General features: G+C 40.5%; 1 protein-coding gene across 2 annotated transcripts in view; it reads right to left on the bottom strand.

Annotated features, from left to right (window-relative positions):
- Positions 1 to 18,842, bottom strand: part of JAKMIP2 (janus kinase and microtubule interacting protein 2) — a 36,008-nt gene that overhangs the window by 15,055 nt on the left and 2,111 nt on the right. For both annotated transcript variants that reach the window (XM_054288024.1, XM_054288025.1), the window contains exons 2-10: positions 10,798 to 11,061; positions 9,696 to 10,193; positions 8,284 to 8,493; positions 7,296 to 7,394; positions 6,439 to 6,585; positions 4,573 to 4,713; positions 3,616 to 3,672; positions 1,683 to 1,802; positions 76 to 204 (exon numbers count right to left, since the gene is read on the bottom strand). In XM_054288024.1, the coding sequence (XP_054143999.1) occupies positions 76 to 204; positions 1,683 to 1,802; positions 3,616 to 3,672; positions 4,573 to 4,713; positions 6,439 to 6,585; positions 7,296 to 7,394; positions 8,284 to 8,493; positions 9,696 to 10,193; positions 10,798 to 10,926 (1,530 nt within the window). In that variant the 5' untranslated portion in view covers positions 10,927 to 11,061. The remainder of the gene's footprint in view (positions 1 to 75; positions 205 to 1,682; positions 1,803 to 3,615; positions 3,673 to 4,572; positions 4,714 to 6,438; positions 6,586 to 7,295; positions 7,395 to 8,283; positions 8,494 to 9,695; positions 10,194 to 10,797; positions 11,062 to 18,842) is intronic.

The following is an 18,842-nucleotide window of genomic DNA, read 5'->3' as shown; positions in this document are numbered from 1 at the left end:
ATTCCATTGTATGTCCTTTGAGGGTTTCTTGTCCTGACAGCAATGAAATACTGTAACTCTCAAACAAATACTGACCCTGGCTTCTCTTTCAGCATCTATGACCCCTCCTGTCTGCTCCTGCAGCAGTGCATACGCTCTCTGCAGGGCCTGGTACTCCTTCGTCAGCTGTCGAAACCGCAGCTCTGACTCTTCTGCTGCTAAACCCTGAAGAATAAGAAGGGACATGTCTAAGCCATGGAGAGCAAAGCACTGTCAAAGCAAAGAATGCAAAAGTGATTTGTTAAGCGCAGTAGCTGCTTTACAGGTCTTGATTTGAATAGTGTTCTGGATCACAGTGAGCTTGCTGTGATCTGAAATTAAAAAATGGGAAGATTATACAGCATTTATATCACAGTATCAGCTGAGTTGGAAGGGACCTACGAGAATCATTGAGTTCAACTCCTCGCCCTGCAAAGCACCATCGCCAAGAGTCACTGAGAGAGTTGTCTAAACACTTCTTGAACTCTGTCAAGCTTGGTGCTGTGACCCCTTCCCTGGGGTCATTCCAATGCCCAGTCATGCTTTGGGTGAAGAACCTTTTTCTAATATCCAACCTAAACCTCCTCTGACACAACTTCAGGCCATTCCCTCAGGCCCTGTCACTGGTCACCAAAGAGAAGACATCAGTGTCTGTCCCTCCTCCTCCCCTCATGAGGAAGCTGGAGACTGCAATGAGGTCTTCCCTTAGTCTCTTCTCCAGGCTGAATAGACCAGGTGACCTCACTTGCTCCTCATACAGCTTCCCCCCAAAGCCCTTCACCATCCTTGTTGCTCTCCTTTGAACACTCTCTAGCAATTTAATATTTTTCTTATATTAGGGCACCCAAAACTGCACACAATAGTCAAGGTGAGACCACCACAGAGCAGAGCAGAACAACAGGACAATCCCCTCCCTTGACTGACTGGCAATGCTGGGCCTGATGCCCCCAGGACTTGGGTGGGCCCCCTGGCTGCCAGGCCACTGCTGACTCATATTCAACTTTCTGTCAGCCCCTGGGTCTCTTTCAAGGCACTGCTTTCCAGCATCTCATTCTCCAGTCCATCTGCAGATCCAGGGTTACCCCATCCCAGGTGCAGAATTTGGCACTTTCCCTTGCTGAACTTCATCTGGTTGGTGATGGCCCAGCCCTCTTGATTCATCGAGGTCTCTCTGCAGGGCCTCCCAGCCTTTGATGGAGTCAACAGCTTCTCCCTATTTTGTATCATCGCAGAACTTGCTCAATATCCCTTCCAGGCCTGTGTCCAAGTAATTTATGATGAAACTGGAGAGCACAGGGCTTAAGATGGAGCCCTGCAAAACCCCACTAGTGACAGGTCACCAGTATGATGTCATCCCATTCACTATAACTCGTTGATATGTCTTTAAGCTACAAGAAATGTGATACGTTTCCTTGAAAGAGGAGAGGGAAAAAAAACCACCTCAAATTGCAGGGTAGTCATATCAAAGACTCTACAGACTATACTGTGGAAGAAACTCTCAGCATTTTAGTATATGAGTAATCAAAATTAAAGTCAAACTTAAAAAGTATTTATCACTCAGTATGCACTATAAAATCCCAAGTGTTCTTGAGAGCCTGAGAGCTTGTTTTCAAAGTCATCTCTTGAAAACCTGTAACTTGTCTGTGGAAAGAGTCAGATCTTACCTCATCCAGATCATCATCTGGGGTTGCTGGTGTCCTGTCTGTTCTATATGACGCCACAGAGGATGTTTCAGAGTCCATAGAATCATCATCATACCCAAAAACCGTATCCACCACATGTCTCTATAGAAGGAAAAGTGTGATTTCTGAACCTTCATGTAAACAGAGGGGGCAGTTGCTAGTTACTTAAAAGATGAGGTGTGAAAAGTGAACAGTGGGCTACCCCTGCAATTACCATCTTCACACAAACTCAAAGGAAACCCATTGAAGATCAGGTCTTGTGCTGGTGGAGAATAAGTTTGCAGACTAATTTTTCTAAGGGTCTGTCTCAGTCTATTAGGAAAATCTAATGCGAGCAGCAACATGCCAGAGGAAAAGTCTCTGCCCTTGCTGGAAGGCAGGAAAATTGTTTGCAAACCAAGAAGTTCTTCAGAAGACATCTATCAACATGCAAAGCGTAGTGTAGTGTGCAAAGGTTACACCACAAGGGCTAGAAACACGTGTAGAATAGGCAGCCCTCCTTCTTCTCTCACAGACACTGCTGATACTTTTAATGTCCAGGTGCTTCTCTTGCTGATATTGCTGTTGGATCATATGAGTGAAAGCTATGCTAATACAAAACTAACATGAAGGAACTTTTATTGCATCTTGCCAGGACTACAGTAACTGGCATCCATTATAAACAACTGCTCATGCTCCACAGTTTGGCTGTATGTCTGACACCTCCCTATTGCCAATTTCGTAGCTGAATTAAATCAAATGAAAACTGTGAGAGTCCTGTGAAGACACAGATGCTTGACCCTGAAGGCTTGGTTTCAGGGTACCAATTCGAGCATTTAAATACTCGGCTCATGGACAATTCTGAAGACAAATTGATCAATGAGCAATTAAGATGCACGTCTTCTTAGCAACATCTTTCACTCTGCTGACAGGTTAAAACCTTCCAAACCTGGAGTTTGAATCATACAAAAAACATGTACCGAAGATGTCAATTAGCTTTTGCATGTATTATAATTTTTGCTCATTGTGTTGTCAAGTGAAAACAGTTGCCATATTCTCCAATGTTATAATCTCTGGTTTAGAAATAAAATTTACTGATGAAAATACTCTCTGGTCCTTGCTGTGTCTGCTGTACACCACTTCGCAACCTACACAGAAACAATGTGATGACACAGCTAGGATTTACTGATCTGAAATTCCCAGTGTAGATAATGCTGTGTGACTTTCAAAGAACATGGGTGACATACTAAGGGATGTCCTTGGAGGACTGAATGCAACCAAGGAACCCATATTTCCACTTTTTGGAGGTGGGACATGAATGCTGCAGAGTCATGCTTCACATCTAGCTGATAAAGGAGCTATGAGAACCACTCCTGACTACTCAGCTCTAAAATTGTTGTAAATTATACCAGCTTTGGACTTAATATAATTCAGAGTGATACAAAGGTTAGTCAAAGGCATGTAGAACTGAGCAGAAGAGAATGACACAGTATCTCAGGCAGAAATTTCCACCTGAAGAATAGAGATGCACAAGGATTTGGCTTTAGCCCATATGTGCTGTGAAAAATAGACTGCAAGAAAAAAATGAGAAGGTCTCTGATAATGCTAGTACCTCTCAGCATAACAGACCCTGAGACTATACTTTTAGATACCAAATGGAAGGACCATTATTACTACTGAGTGGGGGGGGCGGGCGTGGGAAGGACAATGGATGGGACAGGAGCCCCATTTTGCTGAAAAGAAAATAGCTGCACGCCCTTAACAGAATTTCAAAGTGGATTTTAAAAGCCCTCTCAAAGTAACTAAGGAATTTATAAACCTGCTCACTAAAGCAGATGTTATAATCCACAAAGCTCTGTTTAATCAGATTGCTAAAGTGTGTTTTCCTACACAGCCTACTTGAATACTGTAAATAAGAAACAATTTTTCATCTTACCTTGATTGGTTTTGAGCTCCTTTTATGCTTTCTCCGACGAATGAGTTTCTCCCTGTCCTAGAAAGTAAGATTAAAAAGTTACTCTCTCTTCTCTTCTTTAAAGCTGACAGATGGCCAAATACATGGAGGAAATAAATAATAAAAGTTCCAGTGACTCTGTCAATATGTTCAAACAGGAATCTGATTCCAGGTAGAAGGGAGGATTCATATCCAAATCTGTATGTGTGTCACCTAAAATCCACCTGAAAAACACCTTTGTGCATTTGCCTTGCGCAGCTGTCAAACAACAGGAGCTCAGGGACTGCCCTCTAAAATCACTGGGACGCCTGGTGCATGGTTTTGGGCACTGTGTAAGGGGCTGTCTGCCGTCCCTGATGAGGAGATGCTGCCCCTGTCTCAAAGGCATTAAATGATGGGAGTGTCAATCTCACCATTCCTAGCAATGATACCTCAGAAGAGACAACAGCCTGTTTTGGAATCCTTCTCCTTCTCCTCAGTATCATAATGCAAAGTTCACTGACAAAGGAACTGTCAGCATTAAATGACAGAAGAATTGGAAACCTACTGTCTAGCTGTACAAGCTTTTCCAGCACATGATACAGCACTGTGGGCCGGCCTCCTGTTAAGGGAACTTTTTAAGCATGACTTAGTTATAATGGTAAAACACCTCAGCACAGTCCTGCCTTGTGAACATGTAGGTACCTACCCAAGCTCCACAGCTCTTAGTCTGCATTCCTTTCTGGAGCTCAATTCACAGTGTTATGGTTTGAGTTGTAGGGGCTGATGCTCCACTACAAATTCAGTAAACTGCACACATGCACACCTACACCTAAACATCTGAGGATGTTAAAAGCAGGTAAGGTATTAATGCTCAGACCCCTAGTTATAAGAAAAAATACTATCAGCAATAAACTGTACACAGCAATCATTCCTAATTTCCTTGTGCTCTGGACATACCCTTGTTAACTCATCAATTATGTTCTGCTGTTCTATGACCTGAAGCTTTAAAAATTCAGTTTCTTGTTCCTCATTAGCCTGATCCAGGTCATTGAGAGATCTTAATTTCTTTAGAGGAGGATGTGATGTTATTTTTTCTCTCTGTGGTAAGAAGAAAAGATAAAAGAGATAAAATAAGATCCAGTAATTAAAAGACCACCTTTCAGTTAAAAACTAAACATCACCTTTCATTTAAGCTATACAGACCTTTAAATATGCTTCAGCTACACCAATTTTTTTTATTCATGTCCATCAGCACTTCTTAACAATAAAATAACACAGCACGGCTGAGTTCTTCAACCAGAACAATAAAGCTTTAGCTGTTTAGTTACCATGTGGCAATACAGCCTCTACATACCCTAGCTCTTCCTTGGCCACGTGTGGCAAATAGAGTTGAACCTGTCCCCTGTCCAGTGGGTAGGCAGATAGTATCTACTCTCACGACCTTACTGACATTCAATGTAGGACCGTACACAGTGAGGCAATGGACCTGCTTTACTCATGTTAAAGACATGCATTCAGTCACACCAGGAGGAAAGGCAAAAACTGTGATAACAGATCTATTTTAATCACAGCTCAACATCCTGCCTGCTCCTGAGCATATGTGGGAAAGGAGATGACTAAAACCTGTGAGAATTGCTCCAGCCACCAACAGCTTTTGTGATTTGGGCATCCATAGTGTGAAGAGCAGATGTCAGGGAGCTAACTGGGCACACATACACTGTGTCCACAGATATGCACCAGTGGTACTGCCCAATGATGCCTAATGCATGCAGATTCCCGAGTCCTTTCTCTCTGCTGTGGGAGACTCCAAGCGACTGTGATCTGCACTGCCACAGCTGTGGAAGAATAATTCTGATCCATGATACCTGCAATAAGTTTATCTGTCTTCTAGGCACGGGTAAATTGCAGAGTCCTTAAGTGGATTAACTGTATAACACTAGAGTCTGTTTTCCGTGGGACAGGAAAGTGAATCTGATCAGCTCCATCTAATCAGCAGGAAAGCTGCTCCCATTGCAGGGCACTTAGCCTGCTCAGGACAGTGGCTACTACAGGTCAGGGCAAGGTCCATGAACACCTTCAGCAAGGGAAGTCGTCTCAGTCTGCCAGCTTACATCTGGCAACCCAGAACATCCACCTCCTTTTTCATTAATGCCAAAGCCACATCAGTGCATGTGTTGGAATATAGGGCCTGGAAGCAGACTGATAATCGAGGCAATCCCATCTGAAGGATATACAAACACAACTGTTTTGACCCCACTTCATATGGCCCTGACATAGGAAATGTATAGCCCGAACTAAATTTAAACACCACCATTCTTCCTTTCCCATATCCACCTACCACACATATGTTTTATGGAAAGATTCTATGTGCTTAGTGCCATACCTTAAGTTTACTTTGTCATCATCAGCTCTAAAAGGAACGTGTACGTGACGCAAGAACGTCATTCTGGCTGGAAACATCACTCTTAACAGCTTCCTTTTTGAGTTCCAGATAAAAAATAGCACAGTAGGACATGCCTCAATGATATAACATTTTCCTCTTTTGTTTTTTTTAAATGATTGACATTCAATATTCTAACTTTAAAAATATAATTAACTGTGATTATACATTCATGTAAATATATTGCCCATGTATGCATAATACACAATGTTATGGTATGCAAATCTGTAATAATACAGACCAAAACAAGGCTCTATCTTAACAATAGTATTACACATTATATATAATGCATATTCTCTATTCATATACATCATGCATTATGCAGATGTGGCCACCAACACACAGATCCTCCAGTAATACTCATTTTGCTCTTCAGTACCAACCATTTCTATATTTTCTTTAGTGACTGCTTTGAGTTTATCTTCCATGCGCTGCAAAGACTGCATAAGTTCATCATTTCTCTTCGTGAGGCACTTGTTCTTTTCCAGAAGAGGTTTACATTGTTTCTCAGCTTCTCGAACACGCTTCAACTGGATTGATAATAGCAATTAATAATTGTCATGAGAGACACATAAATATACGTTTAATTTGCAATCTTGACGTCTATTTTGCAATTATGACATAAAGAACATTGAAGCTGGCTAAACTGATATGAAAGGAGTGCATTAAGACTTCTAGCTCAGGAATAAAAAAAACCATAGGAGTTCAATTTATCACACTCATCCTTAAGCAGAGAAGTAGGAATATACACAGGTTAAATAGCCAGGGTCCTGATTCAACACACAGATATCACCACAGAGTAGGCAATCAGATAAAGGGATCAATTCAAAGTTGCCAATTCTTCCTAGACTCAGTACTTCATTATTTTCAACCTGGTCAAATACTGGACTACACACCTAACAGACATTATTTCATTTACAAGGTAAGTCTCATCGTGTACAAGGTAAGTTACCAAGCACATGTTGTGTGCTCAGAGGGAACAGAAGCATTCACACAGAATCCTACAAGCCTTGCTGCCTCAACCTCTGCTGTGATTTTGTACTCACGTAATTTCAATTACGTTTTATTGTTACATTACTGTTTTATTCTAGGATAAGAAGTCCTCCTCAGCCTCCTGAGTGACGGGCCTGATGGATGGACAAGGCATGTTCATCACCAGCTTTATCCTTGGATCCTCCCCCTCTTTCCCTTCTCCATGGCTCTCAACCTCCTCTGTCTGCCAGCGCAAAAGCTCACATACCAGCTCATTTCGTTCATCAACAAGCAACGTGTTCCGGTCTTCCAGCTTCCGTATGGTGGCATTCAGCTCTGCTATCCTCTTCTGGTTTCTGCGCAAGTCCTGTGCATGGGCAACAATGTCACACAGCTACTGATTCTCTTCAAAATACATGCTTGGGAAAAGAGCCCTTAAAAAAACCAGTCAACCTAAGCTGTCATCATCAACAAATTATCTTTAGGGACTTTCACACTCCTGAATATGTTGGCAAATATATATATATATATTTAGGAGAAAGCATCTGGTTTGGGGATACTTTAATTGAAAATTTTAAGCCATTAAAAAAATTAAGAGAAAACAACCAAACAGATGATAAATTTGTATGACAGAGATAAAAAAGCTAAAAGATTCTAAATTTCCTTCCCTTTTCCTATAGATTGCTTCTATTAGCTGAGCCACTACCTCAGGTGAAAAAGCTAGGACAACCCTTTCTGTATCAATTACATTCACTTTCTTAGTTCTCATTTGTATATATGAAAATATGCTTTTAAATATGCATTGGTTGTGTAAACATCTTCTGTTTAGTCACACAACGGGTGACTTGTGTGCTTTGTGAATGACACCCAAGGGCCGTCTGTGGGAAGCAGACAAAGAGGAGGATCTCCTAAGGGTCTCACAGATTCTCCATGCCCAGTGTTTTCCTTGCCCCTCCCTGCTCATCCTGGTAATTCTATCTGGTTTTGAGGATGCATGTTCTAGATAGTTAGGTTCATCGATGATTCTTTCAAAAGGGCACTGATTATTTAGGATGTGTTATATTTGTGACTAGAACAACTGATGAAAACCAGCAGTACAAAGTTTTGTCCAACTAGCATGCCCTCTGAAGGCTCTATGGACATTAACTTGTCCGTAATGAATGACTGGGAATGTTTTCCTAGGGCCTGAGAAGGTATGTCACAAAGAAACACACAGCCACGCTACTGTTTTGCAGAGACCAGTAAAACCTGCATACAGGGCTGCTGCAGTGCTCCGAACCATCTCCAGCCCTTCCTGGGATCTCTCTCTTCGGACTGCTCATGTTACACTCTGCCTCCTTCACCAAAAAGAGTTGTTCATCCAGAGCTTCCTTTTGCAGCTGCAGCTTCTGCACATAGCCTGTCTGTGTCTCCAGTTCTTTCTCCAATGAAAATATGATCCTGTCTTTAGCCTTGATCTCATCCATCTGAATGAAAGAAACACCAGAACAGTATTACCATGTGAAGGCAACAACAACATTTCTCCAATTTGTATTGTGCGATTTACTTAAGAGCAGTGATCACCCCTCAAATCTGCTCTACCATACTGCACCAGGCCTGTAAAACAACACAGTCTGAGCCATACCCATAATTTGGCACAGGAGCACATTCATTGAGCATTTTGGCAACACAAGAATATACCTCTAGGATGTAGACTGTGAATCTGGGGAGGGGGGGAAGGTGGTGGTATCATTCTTGAGAATTTAAATTCCCATTTATTTTACTTAAATTCTAAATTCTTGAATTCCAACTTTCAAGCTCAACTTTCTACCATTACAAGTAGGACCAGCTCTCCACATGACAGTGTGTCCTGGTTCTGGCCAGGACAAGGTTAATTTTTGCAATAGCCAGAGGTTATTCAATATCATCTCATGTCATTTTCTGGGGATGGGGGAAGGACTCCCTTCTGGGTGAGGGTAGCATGGCTGTGGTCAGGCCACAGGCTCCACGGTGACCATTTTGCACCTAAGTCACTCTCCTCTCTCATGTACATATTTCATTGCTGTTTCCAGTCAAGTGCTCTTACTTCAATTCATGATCTCATCTTTACCTTTTGTGCCTCCGATTCCCCTCTCTAGCCCACTGCAGGGAATGGGGAGTGAGCAAGTGTCAGTATGGTTTGGAAAGTCAAAGTGGGAGCACAAATTGGGAAGTTTCTAAACCATGACACAGGGAAACAATTCACCTTTGCTGGTGTGAGCTTCCTTTTGTTAATTTTCCACAGAAATTACTGAAGGCTGCACCAAGGCCAACCCAAAAGATTTCTCCTCTCCTGCCATGTTTCATTGTGTTTAGGACACTATAACACAGGCTGGAAAAACCAAAAAGCTGCAAGTGCAGATGCAAATGCTCTTTATCTAACCCTTTGCACCTTGCATGTATTAACAAATCAGAGAGCCAGATCCTCATGGATTAGACCACACTCCTAATCTGAGCTGTTAACTGCCATAACAGTGTTATTGCTGACTCACTGTGATCTATTTATTCCTGACAAATGACAGTGCAAAATCTGTAAAACTTTTTCAAAGTGAGTTGCATTGCAAGAGATCTGTTACGCAGAAAGAGCTGAGACAAAAAATGCAAACTCAGTGCGGCCTAAGAGAACACATGAACTGTTCTGATTACTAACCAGGCGTCGAATATCCCTTTCACTCTCCCATTTGATCTTGGAAATGGCCTCTTGGTGGGACTGATGCTCACTCCGAAGATCGCCTGCCTTGATCTTGTCAGCCTGGATCATATTGTTAAGGGCCTCATCCACCTGCTTTTTGGCAGACTTCAGTTCAGTAATTTCCTGCAGAAGCTTAAGGCGCTCAGAGTCAAACTGTTTCCTGGCCTCCTCACGAGCCTCAATGGTCAGCGCAGTCCGTACTTTATCACTGCTCCCGTCCCGCAGCGCGCACAGCGCCGACTTCAGGCGCTGGATTTCACTGTCTCGGACTTTCACCATTCTCGTCATCTCCTGCTCGTGCTGTTTGATGAGGTTCTCCCTCACCGCCTGCAGCTCCTTCATTTTCTCTTCATGGAGTTTGGCTTTTAGCTCTGTGATCTGCACGGTCTGCTTGCGTTGCTCCACTTCACGGATGCGCTTCGTTTCTTGAGTCTTTTCTCTTTCGAGCTTAGCAACCTACATTAAGATAAAATGAAAGTCATCTGCTGCCAATGTAACATTATCAAAACAAGCCCCCCCAGACACATCCATGTCAAATTGAGAAAAAACCCCACTGAGACCCTAGACAATCCTCCATACTCCTAAAACAAAATATAGGCCAGCTCCTGAGGTATTCACATAGATTATATTGTCTTTACTCAAACAAAAACCTCTCTCTTCTCCAGGTGTCTTGCCTCACACAATGATGCTACATGTAGTTTTAATATTTCCTTCAGAAATAAGACTCCATATATATGTGTGCATTTGTGTAAAAGCTTTTTAACCCAGAAGTCAAATTCACCAGATAATTGGAGGGCTCAGAAAAAGCAAAATTCCTACAACTTTCACATACTGCTCCATTTGAGGGCCAGAGGTTTCTCCAACTCGTAGCTCAGTAAAATGGAGTCTTTTCCAGAGAAGTCACAGGACATCCATAGTAAATGTTCTAAGTTGGTAAAGAATCACACCACTTTTTTTAGGAAAGAGTTGTGTGGCCTCTGCTGAAGTCTGTGCTACTATTTTTTCCACGTGTTTGCCTTCTTCAGCAAACACTTTTATTTAAAACTGAACTGTCACTCACCTTAGATTTCTCCTGATGCAGCTCAATTTGAATGTCTGTTAGCTTGGTCCTGAGGTCCTCATTGGCAGCCTGTAGGGCAACAATCAGTGCCTCAGGCTTTTCGCCCTTGCTCCGTCCTTTTTTTGACATGGTTTTTTATCAGAGAGTCCACACGTTTATTTCAAATATGGATTGCCATCTTCTTCTGTTCCTTTCAGTGTCAGTTAGGTCAGCAACTACTGCGTGACATTCCTTAAGGTCCTTGACTCAGCTGCTTTGGAAGCCCTGTTAAGAAATAAGACATACTATTATCTGTCAGCGGATGCTGCATCGGGACAGCTCACATTCTTACAGAACACAACAGAGAGCTCCCATATCCAAAACACTGCAATCTTTGCCTGGAAACCTACAAGGCAGATCCCAGCACAGTCATGCTTCTGAACACCAGCCTGCCACACTTTTGGGAATTCCATGCCTGCCCTTTTCTATTCTCAGAAAGGGGCACCATGCATTGAAGAGAGGTGTTCACTTACCATAAAGATTGTGCTACTGAGAGCACGAGACTGGAAGGGACGGGTTATTTACTCCAATCCTTGCAGTCTGAGGTAACCACAAACCAGATGCTTTAATCTCAAGAATCTACCAACAATATCATTCTCTTCCCCTTCCCAACCCCTGATCCTGTTCAACATCCTGTGCCAAACTCAAAGACTCTCCACAACACTGCTACTATCTGTCACAAGAGGAATAGGCAAGTGAAGTCCTCAATCAGCATTCCAGGTCTCTGTGGAAGCAGAAATCTAATAACATGCAAGGGCCTGTTTACACTAGAAATTGTCCCCATGGAGTGAGAAATGAATGCCTATGCCTTTTGGAAGATTAAGATCCTAATTTACAAATGAAGCAAGAAATGACAATATCACACTGTAGTCTAGCAATTGAGGTTTTAACATCTGGTTATGAACAGTAAAAAATAAAATTCTGGACAAACATCATCATTATCCCTGTATTCATTTTAATTTTATAGCGTTATTATTCCCATTTCTGGCCCCTAGCTGAAATAACGTTTGGAGATGTGGTATATCAGTTTGGAGATGGGCAAAGCGCTGAAACATTAAGACTGCAAAGAATGGGACAGAGCACAGTGTAGTAATGGTAGTGATGAAATTTCCCAGCAATAATAATTATTGCTCCAGTGCTAGATTCCAGGCAAGCTTTCCTCCCTTATTGTCAGGTTGCACATTAATTTTTTATATTTTATTTGCTTTGGGTACAAAACATAAATAGAATTATCATTTCCCATGTTAAAACAGAAGAGACCTCCAAATATGAAAGACTGTTTAACTCAACAAAAACTTGCACATATCAGTTATAATTTTCTGCTTTCTGAGGGCAAGAGCAGATAGAAACCCTAACTCATACATGTGCTCCTCCCAACATCTTGCTCTCAGACACTTGGTTCTGCTCAAAGAGTGGCTCCACTGTGAAGAGAATTTACCTATGTGAACAAGCAAAACCTCCAATCTAAACTTGTTTTTCTCTGAGCCCAGAGCCAGCATTTCAGCTCTTGCCAAGACAACAATTAACATGCTAATCTGGAAACCCACTGATCCAACTCTCCATCAGAAAAAGGGAGCTGTGATTCAGGTTAGGGGATGCTCCAAATCACAACCGCTGATCAAAGCACCCTGGCTCTAGATCCCAATCCTCACTCTAGAACCAGAACTTCAGAATGTGGCAAGCATGATGAGAGTATTATGAGAAGCTTTTTCATCCTTGGCAAATTCTCACGACCTTTCTGAGCTTCACCATCTCTGCCAACAATCTGCAACAATTCTGAGAGAGGCATTTTCTATTCCCGCAGAATGGTGAAAATCCCTTGGAACTAGAGGAGCAGTTAAAATGCTTACCTGCTGGAAATTCCAGTAGCCAGACTGGATTCACGCTTGTTGATTGATCTGGCCTTAGGCAATACTCTAAGGAAATAGTATTTCAACATAAGCTAAATCCCATTACTGCAACAATGGGAATGCACAACTCCCTGTGCCTCCAAAATCTGTCTCATTTGCCTAGTGGGATTTGAATGAATCCTAAATTAAGTCTTTGCTTTGGATTTTATTTACCAGGTTTCATCTACGTTTTGCATTTTTTCGGAATAAAATTCAACCCCTAATTATTGCATATTATTCTGTGTGTGTTACGACACATAACAAAATACATAATAAATGAAAACTGTGATTAAAAGCATGAGTTACATTATTTTCATATTTTATCATAATTCAACATGTCAACATCAACCCAAAAACTCAGCTCAGACTTGACAAACAGCTCTTCAGGACAAATCCTAACCACCTTCTGATTTTGACTGCACAAAAATCACTGTATTTTAGTTAGATTTCTAATCAATACCATAATAATTTTCAGGAATATTAAAATACCTCTGAACTGAGCTCACAATATCCCTTGGATATGAGGCTCTACACAAGGAATACGCGATGAATCTGGTGCTGCTAGGCTGCTCATGCTAAAATTACCATTGCCCCTTGCTCTAAAACATGAACCAAAAAAGCCCTATCCAAGCTGATGACTCCATGGAAACAGTAAAAAGGGTACAGAAGCATTATTGTTACCCGCAGCAAAGCTAAGCAGATTTGTTAAAACAATATTCTAGTATTTTGTGGCTAAAATACCATCTGTCTCTTTCTCACAGTTATTTTCCTAGAAGTTGGCATAACACAATGCACACAGAGAACACTAACAGTGATGAAGAAAATCCTGCCCTATCCTAAAAGCAAGTGGACATTTTTCAGAATGCACTTTTCGGCATAAGATGCAAATGCATACTGACTGGAGGCTCTACTTAAGAATGGCAGGATTGTCAGAACAAGGACAAGCTCTAACAACCTGCTCCGTTCACTACAAGATGGGGGCCTAACAAAACATTTTGGTGGTTTTGTACTTTGCGCATTATTTTATGCAAGTGGATCACATTCAACCAACAGACAACATGCACCACCTAGAAGAGAAACACTGCAATTCATGGAGTTAATTGTATCAGCCTCTCCTTGATTCGATTTTAACAACCCAACAAAACCCTGTTTTATTTAATTGAAATGCATATAAACAAGAAAACAACAGAGGGAAAGCCCATGCCCCAGATCCTTCTCCTGAAATCCCTTCCTTTTCCTTCTAAAGCTATATGAATGATCACGTCTTGGCTTACAGACACCAGAGGAAGGTATCTTACATTCACTACTAAAAATTGTCAGATATTTAAGTAATTTCTCTACTTAAAGGAATAAGGTTAATTTTGGAAGTTTTTGCCATTTTTACCTCAGGTCTTGATACAGCCGATAAACACAGACATTGGTTTCGCATCAGATTTTTAAAAAAATCTGTACTCTGGCCTCCCACATTCACTTTTAACAATACAATGATCTCTACAATGAACTGTCTTCTTTGTTTGAATACCTTACTTCCAACTAGATTACTACCTTCTTGCAGTTTCTTATCAACTTGCAGTTCAATATAGCTTAAAAAATGTATTTTCTTCTCCCACTCTATTGCTCTCAATGCCTTAAAGAACCTCACGTACACATTGCTCTAATTTCATGTGTCCTGTATCCCTCTTGCCTTTTTCTTCCACTTTCTGTGAAAAGAGTACGGATGTTCCCATTACCAGGGAAGTTCAGCAAAATCAAAACTAGCAGTTTATCTCTTCACATTAACTTTCTAGCAGAAATCTAAACACATCTTCTAATTAGTCATTTCTATACATCTTTTAGACTCAAAATACCTCTAAAAATAAAAACATTACAAGCAATATTTTTTTCTCATTTGCAAATTGTTGTGAATCTTACCCTTCTATCATATGAGGAAAGATATGTTCCTTTGTCATCCCTACAGGCTGTGAACTCTTTAAGAATGGTCTGAAAGAACAGAAATCTTTTCCACCAGTGTCACAGCTCAGCTGACAAAAAAGTACCCGTCATGCTTTGCCTGTTTCCCAACAAAACAATCCAAATTAAAACATACCATGTAGTACCATACATGCTGACTTAGGTAGCTCTGCTCATAACGGGACGAACAGAACTTGAAAAATAAACAACTAGAATAAAGTGAAACTCATGTTAAATGTAGAATTTATCCTTAAACTTTTCTATTTAAAAAGTACCCCTGAAAATTTACAGGATGATATTTAGCTGCTTTATAAATGAAAGCACCAGCTTCCATTTGTATTATGATGACCAGGGCAGCAGCACTCTCCTCCCATATAAGTAGGTGATGAACAGATTTCTCAGCTGGAAAAGGCGTAAGCATGAAACACCACCCACTAGATCCAGCTGAGGTGCTGGTCACTAGATCCAGCTGAGATGCATGATGTGACAAAGCACAAAAAAAATTAAGACATTTCAATTATAAGGCATTCAGGAGAACGTGCAGTTTCTCATTAAGGCTGAAACCAGAAAAATATTCCATAGTAATTTCAGAGTGATCTGAATGAGCATTAAGCTATTGTATATAATTTCAAATAAATTTCCAAGGACAATGCTGAAATCCTCATTGAGTTCACCTAACATAGGCTATCATGCTGGTCGCAGACACCCACCGCATATTCCAAGGAAACAGCAACATGTAGGTCACGCTGCAGCCCACAAAAACCCGTGACATAATGCAGAAGGGACCTGCAAGCAGCCTTGCTGGACACAGCTGGGGCAGGGATCCAACCACAGCAAAGGCACAGATGTTTGTCAGCTCTCCAGTGTGCCTCTGAAACAGGTACTGGACACACACAAAACTTACAGCTTTATTCCTGAAAGCGCTTCCTAATTAATTACGGAGTCTTTCCTTAAGTTATAAGCTACCAAACAGTAACCAGCACAATTATTCTTTCAGATGTAAATAATCCAATCTTTTTCCAGTGCAACAGTCCCCACATACTCTTTGTTTGCCTAAGACTTATTGTAACTGAGCACAATTTCCTGTCAGAGAGGGGACATGAAAAGGCGATAATATTAAGGGCTATATTAAATAAGGCAGATTCTCAAAAAAATTACTGCATCTCATTTTGTTCCTCACCAATGCACAGAGATGGAATAGAGCATCTGACAGAACCCTAAATATTAAGTACAAATAAATACAGGGAAGAAAAAACCCAAGGACTTACCTACAAATTACAGAACATAAAACAAAAATCACATTCATGTTCATGAAAATCTAAGTGCATGTTATGTATTAACATCATTATAAGTCTTTTCATAATTTTTGTACACCAAGTCTACCCCCAAATACATGCCAAACAGTACAGTATTGATTCTCATTCATTTCTATCACGTGTAATATTTAGAGCTCTTAGTATTTTGCTTACATTATAGAAATGAAAAATTAAAAGTATTTCTGCACCCACTAAAAAAATCAGCTTAGTGAATATTAGCAAATCAGTGCACATACACGGGAAAAAAAATCCAGAAGCCCTGACTCCACCATTTCTCACAATTTTATATGCTCACTCATTACTGTTACCCTAAACCACCTGGTACCTCAATGCGATTTTCAACAACTGTTTTTTCTTCTTTTCAGTTTTAATTTCCATGTTATTGAGGCTCTTTGTTTACAATCCATGCAATGTAAGGTTTAACAGGTCTTTCCCTTAAGCACTTTAAGGAGTACTGTAATATGCAATTTCAAAAAATAAACTTATAGCTTGAGAATGGAGTATGGGATGAAGATATTACCTTCTGGATAGAGATGGAAGAAATGCACAAAATAAAAATGTGAGCCAACATGCATTTTAGCATCAGCTGCCCTCAATTAATTCAAATAATTAATTATTTTTTTAAAATAATCTGAGATGCTGTTATACTTGGTATTATCATTTTTAACATAAAAGATCTGCCATACTAGACTAGCTCTTCTAGCCTAACCATTTTCTCAAGCACTGAGTCAAGTCAATTTTCTCAAGCAACCAGTCTGCTTTATTATTTATTTATTAGAGTACATTTAATCCAAAGTTAGAAAAAGAACTGTAGTCTATCTAATCTTCACTTACATTCCTTATTTGTTGGCATTTGTTAAATTTAACTAAGAAGGTTTCACTGCACAGCTGTGTACTAAAGTGTGTGCTGCACTTGTGTGCCTCTTGTGAAATGCCACTGTGTGGGTGGTGACACACATCAGTTCACTCTGCCTCTCTTGTGACCATGGCTCATGCACACTGTCCAACACAGGGAAATGTGATGTCCAAGTATGATCTTCCAGAGAAAGCAGGGATCCTAAAGTTTACAGGATGAGTGATGGTTTCTCAGCAACCCACAGTGATCCAAATGCATGGCAAGCAAACCATACAGCATCACCACTTCTAGCGAGAAGAACTGAAAGCCCATGTTCCTGAAAATACTCCATGTTTTATTTTTTCTTTCCAGTTCATTGGATGTTTCAGAGACCAAACTGCAGATTATGATCCACACTGCTGTGTCATTTCCAAAGAAGCTGTGTTTACACTCATTTGACCTGACAGTGTTCAGTGTGGCCACACCACAGAGCTTTCTCATGGTTCTTCTAGCATGCTGTTCAATTTTCTATTTAGAGCCCTACCTCCTGGAGCAAAGATTTCTAGTCCTCATATTTTAAAGGAGAAATTCAAACAGACTTTAAAGATACAATAACTAGAAGTACTACCAAAATTACATTTTTCTACCCTCATAGATTCTGGATTTTGAGAGCTGATGACAGAGAACTGTACAGATGCTTTGCACAGATCTATAAAGAGAAGGAAGCAGGAATCCATCTCTGAAGATGGGAAGATAAATTTGCTATAATCTGACAAAGACCCGACCTTGAAGGGATGTAGATTCATAGAGGAGCTTTGAAGATGTTACCTGCTTGGAGGCTATTGATTTCAAAACACATAATGCAAACATGTAATTATAAATTCAAGCAAATAATATTAATATATAATAATAGATATTAATATGTATTATTAATAAATAATATTTAAAATTTGGTTTTTAAACCAAGAACATTTGGTTTGCAGTCTTGTAGTACAAATATTGCACTGCCATGCACAAAGATTAAAGAGAAATCTGATGGATGTAGAAGATACAACATCACTGGAAAGTAATTCAAAATTCAGGCATCTGGCAAGGGTTATTTTGCTGCCTCACAACTTCACAAAGCCAATAGAAAGCAAAATATTTACCACTATTAAAAATTACCATGACTGAGTAGTGAAAGCATCTTCAGGCTCTCACAGTTTGGTTAAAAAGAAGAGAGGAAAACCCCAGAGGTTATAATTAACAAACTACTTGGATTTCAACTGCTCAAGCTACATCTCAGTTATAACAGCCTTAGAGCAGTGGAATCCATCCCCACACCTTTGTTATAGTTGGAGGACTATTTTTGTAACTTTCTAAAGCACAATATCAACTACTACATTAATTATTAGAGATCAACATTGAAAATTATTCTGGGCATCATTCTACAGTTACATTTCACAGCATTTTCCTGACTTGAATACCCTGAGGTCACTCATGCTTTGTAATGACAGAGAACTTATGCACCATCTTTCCAGCTACATTGAAGTCTTGAAAGTAAAAAGTCTACCAGAACCCAGCATATATTTACCAATTAAAATAGCCCAATCACCTCCTTAAAATACAACCATACATAACCATACATACAGAAGACCCACCTTATGTTCAATTCTTAATGTGCAGGATACCAAAGCTCTTACACAGAAGATTATTTAGCTGGGAATGGCCTCTGAAAGCAGAAGGATTATCAAAAGCCACTGAAAGGTGACAGTGGCAAGGTTCTCAGAAAGGAGGCAGAGTCAATGCATTAGCAGTATCACAGAGCTTGAACTTAGGCTTGGAGAGGACACTGGAAATACCTGGCTCAAAATCACGTCCAAGGTGAGAGCCATATTTCTCTATCTTAGGCACTACCAAAACAGTCAGTCAGAGAGCAGGAAGTCAGAAAGGCTGCAGTATGACACTGACAGTCTACTCCTTTCTGCTAGGAGTTCTGCTGACAAAGCAGGGAATCCCAGCAGACCACCAAACTGC

The sequence above is a fragment of the Melozone crissalis genome, unplaced genomic scaffold, assembly GCF_028551555.1.
Source record: "Melozone crissalis strain CALT ecotype California unplaced genomic scaffold, PUWL_Pcris_2 ptg000061l_1, whole genome shotgun sequence".
Lineage (NCBI taxonomy): Eukaryota > Metazoa > Chordata > Aves > Passeriformes > Passerellidae > Melozone > Melozone crissalis.
This window is presented reverse-complemented; position numbering and strand designations above follow the sequence as displayed.